We start from the raw sequence: 21,253 nt of genomic DNA on the forward strand, positions 1-21,253 counted from the left end.
GCTTTTTTAACAACGAAATGTCTTCACTGCATGTGGCTGGTACATGCAGGCTGCATCTGATGTTTCTAAACCCTCTCTCCTTGTCCCAACCCTTGGCGTTCACAGCACTGCCTTCTCCAGGTTCAACTTTTATTGGTCTTGCCACCGGGATGTTCATGCTCAGTCTGGGCTTTGGTTTCCTTCCAAAGTTTTCTGTTCTTGAACTTGATTTTGGAGATTTTTTTTTTTTTTAAAGATTCTATTTATTTGTCAGAGAGAGAAAGAGAGAGCGAGCACAGGCAGACAGAGTGGCAGGCAGAGGCAGAGGGAAAAGCAGGCTTCCTGCCGAGCAAGGAGCCTGATGTGGGACTCGATCCCAGGACGCTGGGATCATGACCTGAGTTGGAGGCAGCTGCTTAACCAACTGAGCCACCCAGGCGTCCCAGATTTTGGAGATTTCTTACATTCTCATCCTTCATCTGAGTATGGCTCTAAAATTTGTGCTTCTGGCTCTGGTCCCTCTTAATCTTCACAGTTTATATATTTGGATGACTCACCGGAATCTCAGACTTCTCATTTTCAAGACTTGTATTCATCTCCTTTCCACCGGCCATCCCACTGCTGATACATTTCTGTCTCTGTTGAAGGCACCCAAACCATTTTTGCCTTCTTTCACAGCAACTCCCCTGATTCGTGGTTTTATTCTCCAGGGTTCAGATAACAGAAACCATGGCACTGTATTTAAAGAATTCAGTTACTGGGGAGGATTGGAGGAGCAGCAGCTGCTGCCACCCTCTGGGCAATCCGGAGCTGGAAATCCCAGCTGTTGACTTCCGTCACACACTTGGGCCACCTTAGTCCTAGGAGTAAAGGATTATCTCAACTTTTCTCTTACCTGATTGCCTCCATCCCAGGACTCCTGGGATTCATGACCTGAACCAAAGGCAAACGCTTAACCAACTGAGCCACCCAGGCGCCCCTGGACTTTTAATTTTTTAAGCATGATTTCCTTTAGTTCTTTGAACATGTTTTTCATAGCTGCTTTGATGTCTTGTGCACGTCTGACATTTGGGCCCTCTAAAGGACAATTTCTGTTGCCTGCTTTCTCTTCCTGTGTTTGGATCTTCCCTGTTTATTTGCACGCCTCTTAATTTTTTGTTGTAAACTGCACATTTAAGATCTTTTATAGCATTTCTGAATGCTGAGTGCTCCCACCCCATTTCCCTGGCTTGTTGTGTTGCTTGCTTGTCTTTTTAGTGACTTGGCTGGCATTTTAGGCGCCCCCCACCCAACCAGTGTGCATCCTTTGATGTTGCTCCTCAGTGAGCACTGCCTTGGGAACACTGAGCGTTTCCTTGAAGGGCCCTCTTTAGGGGATGGCAGCCGGTTTTTTTTTTTTTTTTTTTAAAGATTTTATTTATTTATTTGACAAAGAGAGATCACAAGTAGGCAGAGAGGCAGGCAGAGAGAGGGGAAGGGAAGCAGTCTCCCCACTGAGCAGAGAGCCCGATGCGGGACTATATCCCAGGACCCGGAGATCATGACCTGAGCCACCCAGGCGCCCTGGCAGCCGGTTTTAGGAGCACTCTTGAACCATCTCTTTCTCTGATCTTGTTAATCTGCTAAGTCTGTCTGTGTTGGTTCACACCCAGCAATTATTCTCCACTGATAGCTAGCTGATTGCGTTATTGTGTTAAACAGAGCCTTGGGCCATAAATTGCCCCATGGTGTGATTCAGTTAAATGGCCTTTGTAGGGGTTATTTGAGGCCAGTCTTTGGTGGCCCTGACTCTGGAAGAGCTCTTCTTCAATTCCCTTCTCCCTGATTCTGTTAAACTTCTATTTGGTCTACTCTTCCTTGTTGCTATCCTGGAACCACCAGCCTCATCTTAATTGCTCATCACCAAAGTCTCCATTGTTTTCTGTAGTGCCATGAAGCTTGAGCTTCCCTGTTCTCTGTTCTAACTGAAGTCAGTCCACTTAGGGATTGCTGAGGGGCTCTCTGTGCTTATGGCCTGCTTCGGCCTGTGTAGAACCTATGTGCCGTTCTTCCAAAGCCAGGGGCATGGACAGCAGCTTGTCTTTTCTGTGAGTGGGGGCCTGGCCTGCACTGTTGCCTCTGGTCTTCTCTGTGTGGAGCTTCTCTCTCTCTGCAGTTAGTCCCTGCCTCAGCTTCTCATAACCTAACAGGTGCCTGGTATTATTCTTGGCCTGCTGTGCCTGCAGTAGAGAGCTTCCTCATGTTTCCTCACGTTTTTTGGCCACATGTGAATTTAATAGAACTTCTCCACTATGGAGTTGGCGGTAGGAGATGAGAATACTAGAAATCATAACCCTGGATTTGGAGCTAGATGGAATAATTAGTAGGTTTTTTTTCTTTCTCTCCTTTTTTTTTTTTTTTTTTTTTGGTAAATGATATTATGTACCTACCACATAGAGTCTGATTCCTCTGCCTGGAGTGCTCAGTTTTCCCCCAGAAAGGCACATGGCCCACTGTCCCTCGTTTTGGAAGTCTCTGCTCAGATAGCCCTGGCTGGAGAGACTCCTGTGGACCACCCTCGTACTACTAGCCTCTCTGGCCTCGCCCATTCTCTTTGTGTTTCCCTTTCCTGGGTTCACTTCTCCTCTGAGGATTTACCATCACTTGGTGTGCCTTTATACGTACGTTTGTGCGTCTTCCTCTCCCAGTGAAGGGACAGAGACTGTTGTTCACTGTTGTAGTTCCTGTACTTAGAACAGGATGTAACCCATAGGAGATTGTCAGTAAATCTGATGAATGCAAAGTAGAAATGGTCAGAGTTTACTGCCTTCTTGCTTCACAACTTTAGCCTGCCAAACTGAAAAATACCACTTTGGGAAGTGAATTCTATGTTTTTTGCCAACACCAGTTGCTTGTTGCCACCTAGAGCAAGAGCGTGGAGCCCACTGGGAAAGAATGCAGTAATTATTGAGCAGGTGGCCAGGGCCATGAGGAAGGAGAATGGTGTGTCTGCAAAGCACTTGCCATCCCTGAGGGATGAGCAGGAAATTAGTACATTTTCGGCCTTGATTCTAGTCTTCTGGCTTGCTCTCTTCTCACCCCTGGGAAGTGTTGTGGACACTTGGAGTTAGGTTGGAAAAATCACCTGTTTACAGAATGATGTAGAAACTTCTCTGTGGTAATTTCCATTGCTAATAGTTGTAAGAGACTCACCCAACCATATTGGGAGTGGACTGGACTTTGCTGGAGGCCAGTACCAGCTGCTGCTTGATTGGGGAAAAAAATATCATTTGCGTATCTAAAATGAAGATTTTTTTCTTTACAGTTATTTTAAAATGATTTTGAACTAATTCCTTTTTTTCCCCCCTTCCTTCTAGATTCTGGAAATTCGTTAATTCCACTTTTTTGAGCACTTATGAATAACCACGTGTCTTCAAAACCATCTACCATGAAGCTAAAACAGACCATCAATCCCATTCTTCTGTATTTCATACATTTTCTGATGTCACTTTATACTGTTTTAACATACATCCCATATTATTTTTTGTTTGAGACAAGACAAGAAAAAGCAAACAAAATTAAAGCAAAACCTGTAAATTCAAAACCTGAGTCTGCATACAGATCAATTAACAGTTTGGATGGTTTGGCTTCAGTATTATACCCTGGATGTGATACACTAGATAAAGTTTTTATGTATGCAAAAAACAAATTTAAGGACAAAAGACTCTTGGGAACACGTGAAATTTTAAATGAGGAAGATGAAGTACAACCAAATGGAAAAATTTTTAAAAAGGTAAGGTGATATTTCATTGCCTTTGTCTTTCTGAGTAAAAGGTTCTCTCAGAAGTGGTGGCAAGGGACAAGGACAGCCTGCTGCCGTCCCATGTGGCTGATGTGGCAGGAAAAGCAGTCTGCCAGGGTGGGCAGAGGACCGTGTTCTGATCTCCTGTACTCTCCCGCATGGATTTGTTCTGAATTTTCAGACTGGCCAGAATGCCCACTGAGCCTAAATGTCGACCACAGCTTGGAATAGACTGTCTTGAGCAGTTTTGGGTCTGAAACTTTATTCCCTATTGGTACCACAAGCACCTGTGTGTGCTTGAGATGGTTCTGGGTTTTCTGGTTTTATTTATTTTTAAAAAAAGATTTTATTTATTTATTTGACCGAGATCACAGGAGGCAGAGAGGCAGGCAGAAAGAGAGAGAGAGAGAGAGTGAGAGAGAGAGGAGAAAGCAGGCTCCCTTCTGAGCAGAGAGCCTGATATGGGGCTCAATCCCAGGACCCTGGGATCATGACCGGAGCCAAAGGTGGAGGCTAACCCACTGAGCCACCCAGGCGCCCTGTTTTTTTCTGGTTTTAATGTAGGTTCCCTTGGGTGCTTAATGTGTTGGTACTTCGGTAGTGGGAGCTGCATGGTTTTTTAAGGATTTCTCTTCACCAGTATAGATAGTAGCACCTGCCGTTGTTGGTTTGAAACAGGGGATAAGACACCCTTAGAGGCAGTATAACATAGGGGTTAAGAACCTGAATTCCAGATCCAGACTATGGGTTTGGATCTCAGCTTTGCCACCTACTGGCTGTGTGACTTTGAAAAAAGTTATTTATTTAAAAAATTTGTGTCAGTTTCTTTATCTGTCATATGAAGATGATGATTAATGCTGATATTTATTAGCATTTCTTATGAGCCAGGCAGTTTTAAGTTCTTTATATGTACCAGCTTATTTAAGACTTAAAGTAGCCCAATGAGTTCGTGTTACTGTTGTTTGTGGATGATGGCCACAGAGGCACCGACGTTCCAGCTAGAAGCAGTAAAGCCAGGACTGGAACCTAGGTTGTCTTGCTCCACACTCCTTAGCAAATACCAGCTCTCAGAGTTGCTGAGAGGATAAACTGAATGTATGTATACATAACACACACACACACACACACACACGTGTAAGTAGAACAGTTGTGGTATCTAGTGTAAATGCTCTAGTTTTATTGTATTAGCATTAGCATTATCTTGGGAATTGGGTGGTCAGAATTATATGAGTGACTTCAGAGACACATGGGGGTAGTGCAGCACTGTGAAGGACAGTGAGTAGAGAAATGGCACGGAAATGCTGTTTTTTTTTTTTTTAAGATTTTTAAATTTATTTGACAGAAATCACAAGTAGGCAGAGAGGCAGGCAGGCAGAGAGAGAGGGGGAAGCAAGCTCCCCGCCGAGCAAAGAGCCCGATGTGGGGCTCCATCCCAGGACCCCGGGATCAAGACCTGAGCCGAAGGCAGAGGCTTTAACCCACTGAGCGACCCAGGCGCCTGGAAATACTGTTTTTGAATATGGAGTCATGACTCTGAAGATAAATTTTTTTTAGAGGCAGTAAGATGATCAGTAGTTATCTTTGCTTGATTGATAATTTGGTCAGATTATAGGTTTATTATGTGTGTAGGTGAAGTTGTTTTTCCTTTTTTCCAACTATATCCTGACTCCAGTGGCCTTTTTTCTGTTAGTCATGAAGGAACGCTCAGGTATCAGAGGAAAGTTCAAGGAATGAAAGTTCAGGAATGAAATACTTAAAATTTCTCCTGTGACTGCAGGGCCAGGAGGATGGTATTTAACAATTTGATATTGAACGGTGGTATTTAACAATAATGGGCCCTATTGGCCCATTAAATTGGTACTTACTCCTACAAATTCCAGAGTATTTTTCTTTCAAACATGGAGATGGCAAGAAGTTAACGCTAGTTAACGCCAGTAACTCCTAGAAATTTAAAGCATTATTCTAGCTCCAGACAACAAAATCTGTAAGTGTCCATCCCCTTTAAATAAAACGATCTTGTATCTCGTTTTGCCTTAAATTGTGCTTGTTTATCTTGCTTTGCCTGTCACATTAACAGTGCCACTTTGCAGTCTCAAAAGTGGCTTGGAGAAATGGTATAGTCCCTTGACTTTTTATTTATTTGTGTATTTATTTATTGGTCCCTTGATTTTTAAGGTATATTCTTATATTAAGACATAGAGAATATTCTTGTGCTGAGTTAGTTTTGCCTCACTTAAATGATTTTTTTTTTCTGTTAAGTTCTGTCTGGAGATTTAATAGCACATTTCTTGAAATTGAAGTTATGTAGTTAGCATGTTTGTTTCCTTTTGTCTAACCTAGAGATTATAACTTGTAAAACATTATGTCATAATGGTGTCTGAGTTTTTGTCATATTGAGTTGCTATTTTTTTAGGGTATACCATTCTTGATTTTGTCTTTGAGAGATCTGGTAGTTAGAAAAGAACACTACACTTTTTGAGTTGAAGTTTTCTACTTGTATGCCTCCTCTTTTAAAACATTCCTTTTTGTTTCTTGGTCGAATCCTATTTGAATCAAAAGATTGGGTTCCCTTGTTTTTAATCTGGGCATATGTAACAGAAGTTCTCTGTTAGCAGGAGGTCTAATTTTTCCCCATATTACAGGCATTTTATGGGACTGGCACTGTTTTTCAGTCCTCATTCAGCACTTAGAGCAACAAACTAAGCTTCCAAGTATGTAAAAAGGAGATCAGTATGGTGAAGAGGAAATTCCTTCTTAATTCAGTTTATCAGTGTAATTAGGACATAATAAAATCTAGAGCTTTCACAGTTGTTCTTAAATGTGGCCAGATAACACAGTGTACACAAGGAGAGTATTTTTCCCTGTTGTGTGTTTGTGTATGTGGCCTTTTCCTTCCTGTCATGCCCATGGTGGCTTTGTAGTCATCGTTTATTCAACATATTTGAACTCAAATAGGGAAGTTAGAAGCTGGGAAAAAAAAAAAAAAAAAAACTCTTTATAAAATCAGCAGCCTTTTTTGTCTACAGGATCTCACTCTCACTCAGATCTTTCTACCATTGACATTTGCCTTCAAATTGGGATTTGTGCTTCATCAGACTCTTTGAGGAAGTCTTTATATAACCTCTAATATAAAAAGTGTTATTTTTCCTGTTTGAAATTAGGCTTATTGGGAAAGTAAAATTTTTTAGGTTTCCTGTATAGTGAATGAAGTAAATGGTTTCTGTTAGACTTACTCAAGAAGAGAGTGACTTGAGTTTCTCTTGGTCTGTGTTGCAATGGTGTCGTGGTTTGCAAACTGAATGGTGAGTACTTTAGCTGGGTGTTATAAACAAGCTAGTCTTTCCCCCTTTTGATTTCTTGTTTATACCCTGTATTTTGGCAGAAGCAGCATCTACTTTGATAGAGTAAAAAGGGAACTTTCACAACTGGTGCTTAAGTAGATAGTAAGAGTGGTGTTGCCTAGGCTGCTGTGGTTTCTGCTGTGCTTACCGACTGGCGCGCAAGCGTGTTTCCTGTGAATGTATCGTCATTAATAGTTCACATACTGGAAGATAATCTTAAATTGGGAAAGCCTGCTAGTGGTATAGCAATATCTACACGTTTCCTTTCTTCCTGTTTTGGAGGCTGAGCTTAGGGATTAACCCCAGAAGGTATCTGATATGGTTGAATCAAAGATTCCCGGACATTTATTTCAATTAAATGAATGCTGAAGCTTTATTTTCGTCTTATCCTATAAGTCTGTTTTGAGCTCCCAAGGGAAGATAAGCAGAAGAAAAGACAGTGGTGATTCTGCTGTAAATACGCCTACAATAGTATAGCTCTCACCTTCACTAAGACGGGTCTGTGGACCGGTGGGGCACAGAGAGGCAGGAAAGCAGAGGCTGCCATGTTCTTGAGGCTTGGCAAGCTTTTTCTTGTTTCCTTCGGCTTTATGAAAATACAGCAGAGCTTAGCACCTGGAATGTGTGTCAGCAGCTCCTGATGGCAGCCTTCCCAGCTGCGAATGCATTGTACCAAGGTCCTTGGAAATAAAGAACAGTGAAGGATTGGTGTCCAGAGATCTTTAAAATACATGTAGCTGAAATAGAACAAGGTTGCAAAGAGTAAAAATAAGTTTACAGTGAAATGGAAAGGAGCACAAGGCTGGTTCTAACATTTAGTAACTACCAGAAACACTTAGAATTCTTTTTCTTACATATTTTACACACATGACAGGGAAGAAAATAGTAAGGATTATATAATCACAGTGCTTAGAAAGAGGAGATCTCACTGTGACATTCCTTGTAAATTGATCCAGAACGATAACAGAAGTACTCATTTCTGTTCAGTGCCTACTTTTGTGTTGGTTCTTGCTCCAGAGTCCTATTTTTTAAAATCTATTTGCATGTGTGTATGATACTTTCTGACTGGTTAGGACATTTACATTTTAATTTATGTGAAAACCAGTGGTCAGTTTCTTGGCCAGGGCTTGTGTTTTCGTTATTATAGTACTGTCCCCAGCCAAAAGTTTGGTTCCTTTCCATACGTGTTCCTCTCCTAGTCAGCCTCTGTTTGTTAAAGGCCCTACCGTGTACTAAATGTTTTTTGTTTTGTTTTGTTTTTAAAACCAGAAGTCGGAGTTTTTCCTCCTTAGAGCCCCCCCTTCCCTTTTTACCAGGTCTTCTACTTCCACTCTTGCCCCCACAATAATGCACTCACAAACAGCAGTTGAATGGGTCTTACGGGTGTTAATCAGGACACCTTCCTCACCTGCCCGGTAACATCTCTTCTCCTTTCTATGGAGCAGTCGGAGCGTTGTGGTTTAGTGCTTAGATACTGGAATGTGTCTGCCTTGATTCCTGTTCTAGTCTTGTCACTTACTTAGGTGGTCAGTGACATTTTTATTATCTTTGAGCAAGTTCTGCAGACTCTCTTGATGCCTCAGTATTCTCATTTGTCGAATAGGGATACTAAGAGTAACCCTGGCTTAGGAGTTTCTGTGAGAGTTGCTGCAGTATGCTTACTAGCCCAGAGTGAACATTGGCAAAGTTTAGCCACTCTCCTCCTCCTCATGATCACCACCAGCCATCCAGACTTGCTGAAGATTTTCACCCCTTGGCTCCCTCACGGTGAACTGTAATAATCTTCATTAACATAGAGAAAGGTTCCGTGAAGCTGGGGGTACTTGGTTGAAGACAGCAGGGAAGTGTGTAACTGGAAGTATTTCTATTCTGAGTGGCTCCAAGAAAAGAAAGCCCTCGTTTTTGCACTGTTTAATACCTCAGCTACCTGAACACTTGATCGTTATTGTCTCATTCTTCAGGTTCTTGAATGGTGAAATATTTGTTTGCTTTTATTTTACAGAATGTTCTTTATGTTATCTCGGTTTTATTTTTATAGTTTATCTTCTGAGGTAAGAGGCCCTCATCATTAGCATCATCAAAGCATCTAAATTCATCTGTTCCTGAACAAAGTAAATGATTAAGTTCCTCTGGGGCACTGGTGGGCGGAGTGGTAACAATGATGTTTAGCCATGTGATTGCCACACCTGTCCTAGACTAAAAATACAACCAATTAAATATGAGACAGGGAAGTGATCAATTATAGGGCCAGTCTTAACTCTCCCTCTACCTCTACAAATGAGGAATCTGCTCAGGGGTGCCATGGTTGGTCATCATTTCCAATAGCCACTTGAGTCATTCCCTTGCCTCACTCAGAGTTGGGAAAATTGAACATACTTGTGTCTCATGAGCGAGAATATTTAAGAGGTAGTAGGCAAGGGATGTGTGCAGTGGAATGGAGACCAGAAAAGAAGTAGTTCTAGAGGTTAAAAGATTAAATGGATATGGATTTTTTTTTTTAAGCAGTCTTTTAAAAAAAGGAGGCTCCTGGAGGAAAAAGGGGTCAGAAGACTCTCTCAGGGCCCAAAGTGAATTGAAATGGTGTTTAATTACACTGTTCATTCCATGTGTATAGCAAATAATTACTGAGTGCTGACTTTATGCTAGGTGCTTTGTTCTTGGCACTAAGGAGACAGTAATGAATAGGACACAGAAGTTACTCTTCTCATGGGTCTTATATTTGTATGGGAGGAAGAGAGAGAGTAATAAGTTAACAGATGAAATAACTAGTATGAAGACATAAAGATGATTGGAGATTAGGGATAGCCTCTCTTGGTAGGTTATGGTTAAGTGGAGGCCTGAACAGCAGGGGAGTCAACTTCGCGAAGTTCTGGGTAATGAACCTTCCATAGAGTGGGACAAGGTGTGTGCCCACTGGCTCTAAAACTGGAATAAGCCCAGTTGGGTGAGGCACTTGAGGTACAAAGTTGAAGAAAGTATTGAAATCCTGAGAGTAAGTACTTCTCTAAATTTTGCGCCCGTGGTACCTCTCTTACCTCATTCTAGTTCCTGCCTTGGCCCAACCTGTTTGAAGGACAGAAAGGACAAAGTTGTATTTACAGGAAGTCATGAGTTAGGGGTGGTAAGTCTGGGGAAGAGGATTTGATGGGAGCACAGAGACACTGGCATGGCTAGGTCTGTTAGGGCTTTGTAGGCCAGCACAAGGTTTTTGAACTTGAGTGTGGAAGTAGAGGTGCCTGGAGATAGAAATTTGGGAAGTGCTTTGAAGTAAAGTTCTTATTGACTTTTGTTAGGGACACTTCAACCATTATAATACCATGGGGGGGGGGACTGTGAAGCATAGGAGTACAGATGTGTGTAGGTAATTGAACTTGGAGCTAAGAAGATAAGGGCATTTCTGTTGAATTTCTAATTTCTCAGTGATGTATGAGACAGTATTATCACTGAGGATATTTGAGTAGAGAGAAGGTTTCAAGTAGCCATTTCAGAGGGTGAGAAAATGAGTAGATCATGGAGTCCTTATTGGATTCCTGGGTGGTGAGACCTATGATCTTGGATAGAATGAGGTTGGGTGTTCTTCAGCTGTATGGACAGGGAATAAATAAATGAGTTTAATCTCAGGTTTAAGCTAACCATGGGGAATAGAGTTAGAATTGGGATTTTTTTCCAGCAAAAGTAAAAATTAGGGGATAGGTAGGGGCCTTGAAATGTAATCCTTATGGGAAAGATCACTACTAGGAGATTCAGTGGTTTGAAGAATTAAGTGAAATTCCCTTTAGTTACATTTGAATTAAACTCGTGATTTGATTTCTTTGCCAGTGGTGGCCCTATCATATGGGTTTAAAGATTTGGATTATGTAGATAATACCTTCCAGAGTATATACATTCTCTGAAACTTACAAAGCTCATCATTTAGGTTGTAGAATCTTAAGAGGTAGCTCATGCTGATCTTTGGAGTGTAAAATTCTTAATTATAATCCAGTTCATGCACATTTTGGTCAAGTTCTCATCTGTCTTCTCACCTTCGCAGAGCTCCTTTTGAAGTCACTGGAGCTCCCCGTGCTGAGCATTTCATGGGGGTGCAGAGCAGAGTGAGAGTTTGGTACTTGTGAATTTAAATAAATACTTTAAATCCAGTTGCCTTATCCATCACAGACAGACTTTATTCCCTAAGTCCATTATGGAATAGGACACTAGAGGGCAGTATATATCCTCTCTGCCTGCTTCCCCCGCCCCCCACTTGCCTCTGCCACAATTTTATCCAATCTCTTATTTTTAGAGCTCTCTGAAATGTTGGATGCATTTGGTTAAGGTATATGAGACATATGAGTGAAACAGCCATGTTTGGAAATTATATATATATATATATAGAGAGAGAGAGAGAGAGCGCGCGCACGCGAGAGCACGTGAGGAGCTTTTAATGCAGTCTGTATGTAATTGGGGATTTATGGTCTTAGTTGGAGAAAATCTTAAAGAAAAGTAAGCTAGCCAGTTTTTAAAGAGGATTATAACTAATGAACACTTAATGTCACCTTTACTTATGGTAAGCACAAATGAAATGTTGAAAGCCCAGTGGTGTCAGTGGGCATTTAAGGCTTCAACGGAAAGACTTTGGATATTGAAACTAGTCCTGGAGGTTGTGTAAACAGAGACTTGTTTAGAGTTCAGTACAGAAGAGAACCATTCACATTGAACAGCCATAAATATGTCTGTTATCTTGGGTCTAGCCAGTTTCTGTTCATAAATCATATTGATACTGAAATCTGGGAATTCATAAGTAGGGGGGAAAGTAAATTTTTGGTATCAGTACTTGGTACTAGGATAAATTTTAAGCTAACATCTAAATTGTTTAAATGTTGTATAAATGAATTATTGATATATAAGCTTTTGACAAAAAAGCTAACCTTTAAAATCCTGTCAAACTCTGAAGGACCCCCCCCCACAATAAAAGATTTAGCATAAGATTGGTCATAGGAAATATAAAAAAAAAAACAAACTAATTTTCAGAAGTTTTTTATTTGAAATTTACTTTCTAGCTTTGTGTTAGAAAAAATAGTTAAGTGACCATGCAAACATAACTGGTTTGTCATTAAATTTGGAACAAATCTTGGCTTCTTCCTAGGAAGTAATATTTTGGTTATATTAAAAGGTATTTGTATGTTTTGTGTTTATTTTATCAGGTTATTCTTGGAAACTATAATTGGCTGTCCTATGAAGATGTCTTCGTTAGAGCTTTTAATTTTGGAAATGGTTTACAGATGTTGGGTCAGAAACCAAAGACCAACATCGCCATCTTCTGTGAAACCAGAGCCGAATGGATGATTGCTGCGCAGACGTGCTTTATGTATAATTTTCAGCGTACGTGGGCTTTCTGATCTGTGTGGGAGAGAGGATGTTGTTATAAATATTTCACTATCTAGAAATTAAAATTCTGAAGTTAATTGCCACCTTGCATCTAATCAGGGGACCGTTCTGTTACAACTTAAAGTTATAGGTCTACTTTGGAACAAATTGTGTAGTTCGTGTAGGCCTGTTAATAGGGGCCGTGGGGCCTTGCTGACCAGGCCTGTGGGTCCTTGATTATGCTGCTGGTTCTCTCAGGAATCCTCTTGTAAAGTTAGTGTCACTTTGTCCCCTCTTCTGTTGGTAGTAGCAGTTGACCTCTAAAACTGCACTACTCGGAGCCATGAGCCAGGTGAAATGACTGGGGATTTTTTATATCATGGTTTAAGTGGCAATCCAGATGCCCCCAGACTTTGAGGTAGTTCTGGAAGCTTAGTTCACAGATCTTGGGATGTTAATTATGGACATTGTCTTACCTTTCAGATGGAACAGAAGAGCTATTTTTATCAGATTTCTTGCTGTAAATGTCTCCACTGGTTTTTTAAACTGACACACCGTTTTGTTTTCATAGACTTGGGTTTATAGTTTGCGTTTTTTGGGAAGCTTCAATATAATTACCTCTTTTTTTTTTTTTTTTTAAAGATTTTTATTTATTTATTTGACAGAGAGATCACAAGTAGGCAGAGAGAGAGAGAGGAGGAGGAAGCAGGCTCCCCGCCGAGCAGAGAGCCCGATGCGGGACTCGATCCCAGGACCCTGAGATCATGACCTGAGCCGAAGGCAGCGGCTTAACCCACTGAGCCACCTAAAGTCACTTTAAATCTGACTTCTGTGAGCTAGGCAGCAAGTAAATAAAAGTCCACATGATGATTAAATTTCAATATGACTAAGAATGTTTTTCTCAAGTTTTCTACTAGAATAAGCAGTACTGCCACCTATTGATGTTACTTTCTTAACCTATAACACCTTCAACCTGAAACTCAGTACATTATCTTTATTTACATTATTATTCTTTTTCATATTTTAGTACTGAGTATTTAACAACTAAGGCTTGACATTTTAGGAGTCAGAAATAATTCTTTCCATTGTGGCATCCTCTCAGAGTAATGTCTGTAGGTGAAATAAAACGTAAAATTTTTGTTTTAAAATGTTGGAAATCTTGAAGGAAGTAGATGAGGGTAAGTGAGTGGGCATAATATTTATTAGTATATTGAAATAATTTAGCTAATCATAGCACAGTTACATAATGAAAGATATTGGAAATCTTGAAGGAAGTAAGAAAGGGTGAGTGGACATATTTATTAGTATATTGAAATAATTTAGATAATAGCACAGTTACATAATAAACTGTGGCTCTGACAATTTAGTGTTCAGTATACCATTAGAATTCCTGACTACTTCCAGAGACTTCACATGTAGCACTTTAATGAAATGTGCAAATACATGACTTTGCCCTTCTTATCCCTGTAGTTGTTACCTTGTATGCTACTCTAGGAGGCCCAGCTATTGTTCATGGATTAAACGAAACAGAAGTGACCAATATCATTACCAGTAAAGAACTCTTGCAAACAAAGTTGAAGGTGAGGATTGTGGTTACTTTATAACTGTCCAGCACTTAAGCATTCTCATTGTCATGAGCTCTAATATTGATACTTTTATGATCTTTAAAATCCTGAATATTTTTGTAAACTTTTAGGAATACCTTACTTTCTTCCTTGCCTTTAGAAAAGAAAAAGTAGATTTCATACATATTTATGTATAAGTAATGCAGAGTTATAGATCATTAACATGGTATCCAAGGTGAAGGAATTACCTTTTTTCTTTATTACGCTCATTTGTTTTCTAGTCTGTTTTCAGTAAATTTATAATTTTCAAGGGTTGTTTCTAAAGTAATTTATTTCTGAAGCATTGAGTCATTACGAATTTTTAGGATTTTTTAAAGGGAAGAAATAGACTTCTATGATAAACTGTTGGAGAAAGAAGTTTTGAAAGTGCCTAGATGACTTCCAGTAAAAACAGTAATATCTGCTGGGTTTTTTAATACCCAGATTTGTGAGTTCCCTCCCCCCTCCCCGCATATTTTTATGAGCCTCATAAAAACCTAGGACTTGTGGCTACTCTGTATTTCAGGAGGCCTATGTTTATATGCCTATTTTGTAAGGAAGTGACATTGCCGATTAAGATTTTACCTAAGAACAGGGGCATACACAGTAAATCTAATGCTATAAAATAGCTATTGGAAATGTCAGACCATTTTCTCCATCGAAAAGAGTGCTGTTCATACCAGTGTACCCCCTAGCCTTTTTTTTGAAGGCAAGAAGTTAGTAATTCACAGATTAAGGTAAACTACTTTTCTTGTGTCCTGGACTGTTTGCTAAGTTGTTTCCTGAGGAACAGCAGCGAAGAACATACTAAGTGCTTATGTTTTTCCAGGATATAGTTTCGTTAGTCCCACGCCTGCGGCACATCATCACTGTGGATGGTAAGCCACCAACGTGGTCCGAGTTTCCCAAGGGCGTCATTGTGCACACGATGGCTGCGGTGCAGGCTCTGGGAGCCAAGGCCAGCACAGGTATGGTGCACCTTCCCAGTTCTTTTGGTCATTTTGCAGTGACCGTGTTCTTTGGAGTGGTTCCAGATCCTGAAGTCAGATCAGGAACAAATAATTTTCTAGACCCATCACTTGGGGGAAGTAAGGTCACTCTATCTATACTTTTCTCTCCTTTCAAAGTAGTGTTTAAGGAAGAATACACACATTATTTTATTGTTCTAAAGGGAGAACATTATACAGGTTTCCTGTTTCTCTTTTGAGATAGTTTTCAGTGGTTTGAAGTTAGTTTTCTAAACAATGCCATTAAACTAGTCCTATGTGGATCATCTGTAATTATGTACAGATAGCTGGAGTGGCTAGACCTAGATCCCCTCCTTCGTTCCCTGCTCCAACTCTGCCTTTTTCCAGAAGGAGCATCTTTTTATAATGTGCCTGAACATTAGGCATGGTGATGCTGGAAATTCCTACTCTCAGATAAGTCTCAGAAAGTGTTAGAAAGTGTATGGGTATCAAGGAATATCCTAAAAGCTGCTGGGATGCTGGGACGGTATTTCCTTTATAGTTGGAAACTCAAACTCCGTGATAAATTAGATGTAAGCACTCAGCTTGGGAATGGGGTTTTGCTGACATTACCATTAGACATTTAAGTGCTAGGGGACATTCAGACACGGATATTTAGTGGGGAGTGGCATGTACTCTGGAGGTAAGTTTGGAGTTAGAGATTTAGAAGCTAGAAGTTGGGTTATAAGTATAGCTGTGGAGGAAGGTGAGGTCACCCACAGAAAGCCATGTCTCCAAAAGCAACTGAGGGTGGGTCAGAGGAAGGAGGGAGGCGCACAGTGTCATGAGGGCCCATGAAGGAGCCTCTCTTGGAGGCAGGTGTCCGCCGCAGGAGCAGGTGCCCTGGAGGAGCAGATGACACGGGCGTTGCGGGAGGCCCACCCCAGAACAGTTGCTAGGAGGTGGTGGGGAATTGTGGTGTGGGATGGAGGAGTGAACGGCAGGCTGGAAAGTAAGGACTGGAATGAAGATAACGCGTTGTCATGAAATAGATCTGTGCCTGTAGGAAAGGAAGGTTCACTCAGCAACATGTTTAAAATTGTTTCTGCCACTTATTTAAGAAGTCCACACTTAGAGGCAGTCTAAGATTAACTCAGGTGGTGCCACCCATGACCCGCTTCGCTTTGCCTTCCTGCTGTGTCACCTCCAGGATGTGGGCTGCTGCCCTTAGGTTTGTGCAGGTGGAGGACACTGTCTTTGAATCCAGGATTCGGACTGTAGCCAAGTCCACTTCACCACCATGAGGCGGAGAACAGTTGTTAACAAGTGTCTGGGTACTCTAGCCCAACCACACTTAACTCATGGTGAAATTGTTGGAATAGCCACTTGTTCCCTTCCCTGTTGCCTTTCTTCCCCAAGTTAGGCAGCTGTGTGGCAGCCAAAGTGTCCCTTGTCGCTGGTGATGACAAGCCCCTGTTCAAAACAACATTGCTTTCTACTCCAGGTGAAATCCAAAGTCTTTAGCGTGGCCTTGAAGGCTTTGCCAGATACGGTCCTGGTTCCTACGTCAAAGCCTTTGCTCTCACTTACTTACTATTTGAGACAATCTCCCAGTTCCAGGGTTTCCATGGCTCCCTTCCTCACTGTATCCAGGTCTTCACTAAAACACCAACGTGCCAGAAAAGCATTTCTTGACTTTTCCATCTAAATACTTCTGCTGTCATCTCACCTTGTCTTTATTTTTCTTCCTATCTCTTACTACATTATAGATTTATGGTTTGTTTATCTCAGTAGAATATACGTCTCTTATGTGTGGGAACTTCATCTGTTTCGTTGACCTCTGAATGAATAGAATTCATGGTTGTCAAATTGAGTTATTAAACATGATTATGAAAAAAATGGGTGCTATGGCTGCATTTCTCAGAAGTATGTGTGTGTGTTTTTTTTTTTTTTTTTTCTCCAATGCAGAAAACAAACCTCTTAGCAAACCAGGGCCCTTAGATATTGCAGTAATCATGTATACAAGTGGATCCACAGGACTTCCAAAGGGAGTCATGATCTCCCACAGTAACATTATTGCTGGTATAACTGGGATGGCGGAAAGGATTCCACGACTGGGGTATGTGACACGGCCAATGCATATGAAGTAGTCCCTTGTTGGTACTGGTTGTTACATTAACGTGGTTTGTGCCATTTACTGGTATGTGGCTAAATTAGTCTTTCGGAGTCTGTTGGCAGTAAGCAGTTCCTCCAAAAAAAAATCAGAGGGACTTTAAAATTAATTACAAAATAGTTACTGTTGTAAGGTTTAAAATATAGTTTTATATATCATTATATAATGTATATATCATTTATATATCAATACTTTTTTACTTCAAAAGTGTAAACTTTATCTGACTTAAATTCCTTAATTTAAATAATCAGTTGATAGTATTGCTGCTGTAGTCTTTTTTTTTTTTTTTAAAGGATTTTATTTATTTATTCGACACACAGAGGGAGGGAGAGAGAAACAGAGAAAGCACAAGCAGGGGGAATGGCAGGCCGGGGAGAAGCAGACTCCCTGCTGAGCAGGGAGCCCATCATGGGACTCAGTCCCAGAACCCTGGTATCATGACCTGAGCTGAAGGCAGACGTTTAACTGACTGAGCCACCCAGGCGCCCCTGTAGTCATTTTTATACATAAACATGTTATAATTCAGGTGAACAAATAACTTCATCTGTTCCAGTATTTATCGAGCTTTATTCATTCTCTTATTTTTAAGGCCAATTCCCGCAGCCACGGTGGCAGGGTAGGCATACTGTAGGGAAGAGACTGAGGGGGAAGCCAGATGGGATCATGACAGGTAGTAGAGGAGTCCGTATTGATGACTGATACGGTGTGGTGGGAGTGCTGGGGTATTTCTGATGCCCTTATGCACAGAAATTATACTCACAGGTTACTGTGGAACTTAATTTAGGGATAGAGAGATTTCTCTTATGAATGGATAAGTTTTCATAAAAAATTAAAAGCAGTAGTTTCCTGGGTTAGTCTTTGCCCTTCATATTTTTGGGGTGGGGGCAGTTCTTGAAATACATACAGACATACACATTTTCTTACATACAGTATAATTTATTATTTCTAAGTAACTTTCCAAACAGGAATCTTTGTTGTAAAATTTGTGGCCAGCAGGTTTGGATTCTGTTGGAACTTTTTATTTGGGAGCCCCCCCAGCTTTATTTTATTTTTTTATTTTAAAGATTTTTTATTTATTTGATAGACAGAGATCACAGGTGGGCAGAGAGGCGGGCAGAAAGAGGAGGAAGCAGGCTCCCTGCTGAGCAGGGAGCCCGATGCAGGGCTCGATCCTAGGACCCTGAGATCATGACCTGAGCCGAAGGCAGAGGCTTTAACCCACTGAGCCACCCAGGCACTCAGCCCCTCTATCTTTTAAAGACCACTCCTCTTTGGATGATTTCCTCTGTTCTGTAGAAGAACCCTTCATGTTTTGGCCCCTTAGCCCCTGTTTCTTCTGTCTTCTGCATGTTGTTCCTGTAACACTTGTAATTAGTGAGCGTCTTCAAGTGGCCCTGGAGACGGCCTCTTCCTTCATGTCTGCCTCCTGGGCTTTAGGTTGAACTGTACTTGTCACCACCTCTCCCCCCAGCATCTGTCTGCCTCCCCCTCCATCCCCCATACATGCATGTGCACGTGTGCTCTCTCGATCTCCCTCCCTCTCTCTCCCTCTCTTCATGTGGGTGGGCTCGCTTTGTAGTATCTTCCAGCAGAGATCACTCCTGACAGTTGCTTTTACATCTCCCTTTTCTTTTAGAGAGGAAGACGTTTATATTGGGTATCTGCCTCTGGCCCATGTTTTAGAATTAAGTGCTGAGCTTGTCTGCCTTTCTCACGGATGCCGCATTGGCTACTCTTCACCACAGACTTTAGCAGATCAGGTGAGTTAAATGTCTGTGACTTCAGATACTAAGAAAATTATAATTTTTTAAAAAAGATTTTATTCATTTATTTGACAGAGAGAGATCACAAGTAGGCAGAGAGAGGAAGGGAAGCAGACCCCCTGTGAGCAGAGAGCCCGATTCGGGACTTGATCCCAGGACCCTGAGATCATGACTTGAGCCGAAGGCAGCGGCTTAACCCACTGAGCCACCCAGGCGCCCAGAAAATTACAATTTTTTAACACATTTTTCTATATTCGTATGACAACATATTGTAAGGATGGCAGTTAATCATTTAAAAATATTTTTAATTTTTTTTGTTTTCACAATAAGTAAATAATGATGAATTTATAATACACTTTTTGGTCTAAGAATTCCAACAAATTTCCGAGATAAGGAATAGTTTATATGAATCCCTTTTTCTCTCTCTAGTCCTCAAAAATAAAAAAAGGAAGCAAAGGGGATACAACCATGTTGAAACCAACACTGATGGCAGCTGTTCCGGTAAGAATTGACCATTAATTAATGTTGAGTACTAAAGATGTGTCATCTGCTACAGAACTTAAATGCTAGGCTAAAAGATAACTGTTGACAAGGTGGTTAATGTAGAATTTATTCCTTATTGATTATATTGCCTTAATGCTCTATTGGATTCATTGTCTTTATTTTTTTTTTCTTTTTTAGCTTTATCTATTTTTAAAATTGACTGAATGTGGTTTCAGCTTCCCTATGACATCATCGGGTTCTTTCTCTAAGTCGCTTCTTACTCAGATCATTTTCATGATATGTTTGATATTAGTAGAAGCCTGAAACCCGGCAGGAGGTAGGGTGGAAGGTTTGATACCACTTCCTCCTCCTCTAAACAAATTGTGCCATTACCTCCTGAGTCCCCAGGAACAGTCTGGCCTAGTCACCAAAAAAAGTGACCAGAGAATTTAGTGTGCCTCTGAATTACCTGAGAAGCACGGTGTAGCCTAATGTACCTGGCATGGGCAGGGGCCTGGTTGAGTAGAAGTGGGATGGTAACACTTTTCTGTCTCCTGAATTTTAAGTCTTATGTGACTCCTGATTTTGTTTGAAAGTGTTGGGCATCGTTACTCAGGTACTGGAGTACCTGAGTACTCCAGTCCAAGCAGAGTTACATAGTTACTCCAAATATAAAAGACCAATAGTTTGATAGTTTCTGTAGGTGTATAGTGTCCTTAGTGTAGTATTTTACTTTTTAGTTCATGTAAACTTCGGTTCATGTAAAATTAAACTCAATTTAAAATTGTAGAAGGAAAACCATTTCAAGTCATAGGGCTCACAAGCAAAATGCAGTGCAGAGAAGGGAACATTTCTGAGTGTAGCATTAAAAGACAACCAACCAACCAAAATAACCCTGTGGTCCTTTTGTGAGCGAAGAATGTGGCTCTCTGTATTTTTATAGGGTTTTGAGAATTTTAAAGATTTTATTTATTTGGCAAAGAGATTACAAGTAGACCAAGAGGAAGGCAGAGAGAGGGCGAAGCAGGCTCCCTGCCGAGCAGAGAGCCCAATGCGGGGCTCAGTCTAGGACCCTGAGATCATGACCTAAGCTGAAGGCAGAGGCTTAACCCACTGAGCCACTCAGGCGCCCCAGGTTATGGGAATTTTAAAAACCATTTCATATAGTTGTTTATTAATGGTTGTTCATTTATGTAGTAAGCTTAGTTTTCCAAAATAAATAAGTTACGCAAAGCCATGTAAAAAATCAGTACTCATTGTGTTACTGACCTAAGGCTTTTATTTCTTTTTGTCTTCACCCCCATGAACAAACATCTAGGTATATTTGTCCTTTGAAAAATTGTTTTTACAGAAACCTCATTTTTAAACTAGTTGTGGCTCTATTTTAAAAAATTTGTTCCTGATAGAATATATCTTCTAAAATGCCTCAATACTGATAGAAATATTTATCTGATGTTAAGATATAATATGTAAGGCAGCTGATAACATTATTGACTTTATTAACTCATTTTTATACATCTAGGAAATCATGGATCGGATCTACAAAAATGTCATGAATAAAGTGAATGAAATGAGTAGTTTCCAACGTAATCTGTTTATTCTGGCCTACAATTACAAAATGGAACAGATTTCCAAAGGCCATGGTACTCCACTGTGTGACAGGTCAGTGGACTCCCTCTCTCTTTGGTGTCACATAACAATTTTGTTCATATTACTAGACTAGGTAATTGAGATAGTTATAAGAAATAATTTGGTTTTAGAAAGTCGAAGGGACTCTAAAAATTCATCTTGCATAAGAATATGAGCAATTAAAATAGATTGCAGTGTTGTTTGAAAAAA

The 21,253-nt window shown here is 40.6% G+C and overlaps 1 protein-coding gene across 3 annotated transcripts in view; it reads left to right on the forward strand.

The window, feature by feature from the left end:
- Positions 1–21,253, forward strand: part of ACSL3 (acyl-CoA synthetase long chain family member 3) — a 68,729-nt gene that overhangs the window by 34,821 nt on the left and 12,655 nt on the right. For all 3 annotated transcript variants that reach the window (XM_044241694.1, XM_044241695.1, XM_044241696.1), the window contains 8 exons: positions 3,336–3,751; positions 12,282–12,459; positions 13,915–14,024; positions 14,878–15,016; positions 16,964–17,114; positions 18,805–18,928; positions 19,361–19,432; positions 20,937–21,076. In XM_044241694.1, the coding sequence (XP_044097629.1) occupies positions 3,374–3,751; positions 12,282–12,459; positions 13,915–14,024; positions 14,878–15,016; positions 16,964–17,114; positions 18,805–18,928; positions 19,361–19,432; positions 20,937–21,076 (1,292 nt within the window). In that variant the 5' untranslated portion in view covers positions 3,336–3,373. The remainder of the gene's footprint in view (positions 1–3,335; positions 3,752–12,281; positions 12,460–13,914; positions 14,025–14,877; positions 15,017–16,963; positions 17,115–18,804; positions 18,929–19,360; positions 19,433–20,936; positions 21,077–21,253) is intronic.

Source organism: Neovison vison, chromosome 3, assembly GCF_020171115.1.
Source record: "Neovison vison isolate M4711 chromosome 3, ASM_NN_V1, whole genome shotgun sequence".
Lineage (NCBI taxonomy): Eukaryota > Metazoa > Chordata > Mammalia > Carnivora > Mustelidae > Neogale > Neogale vison.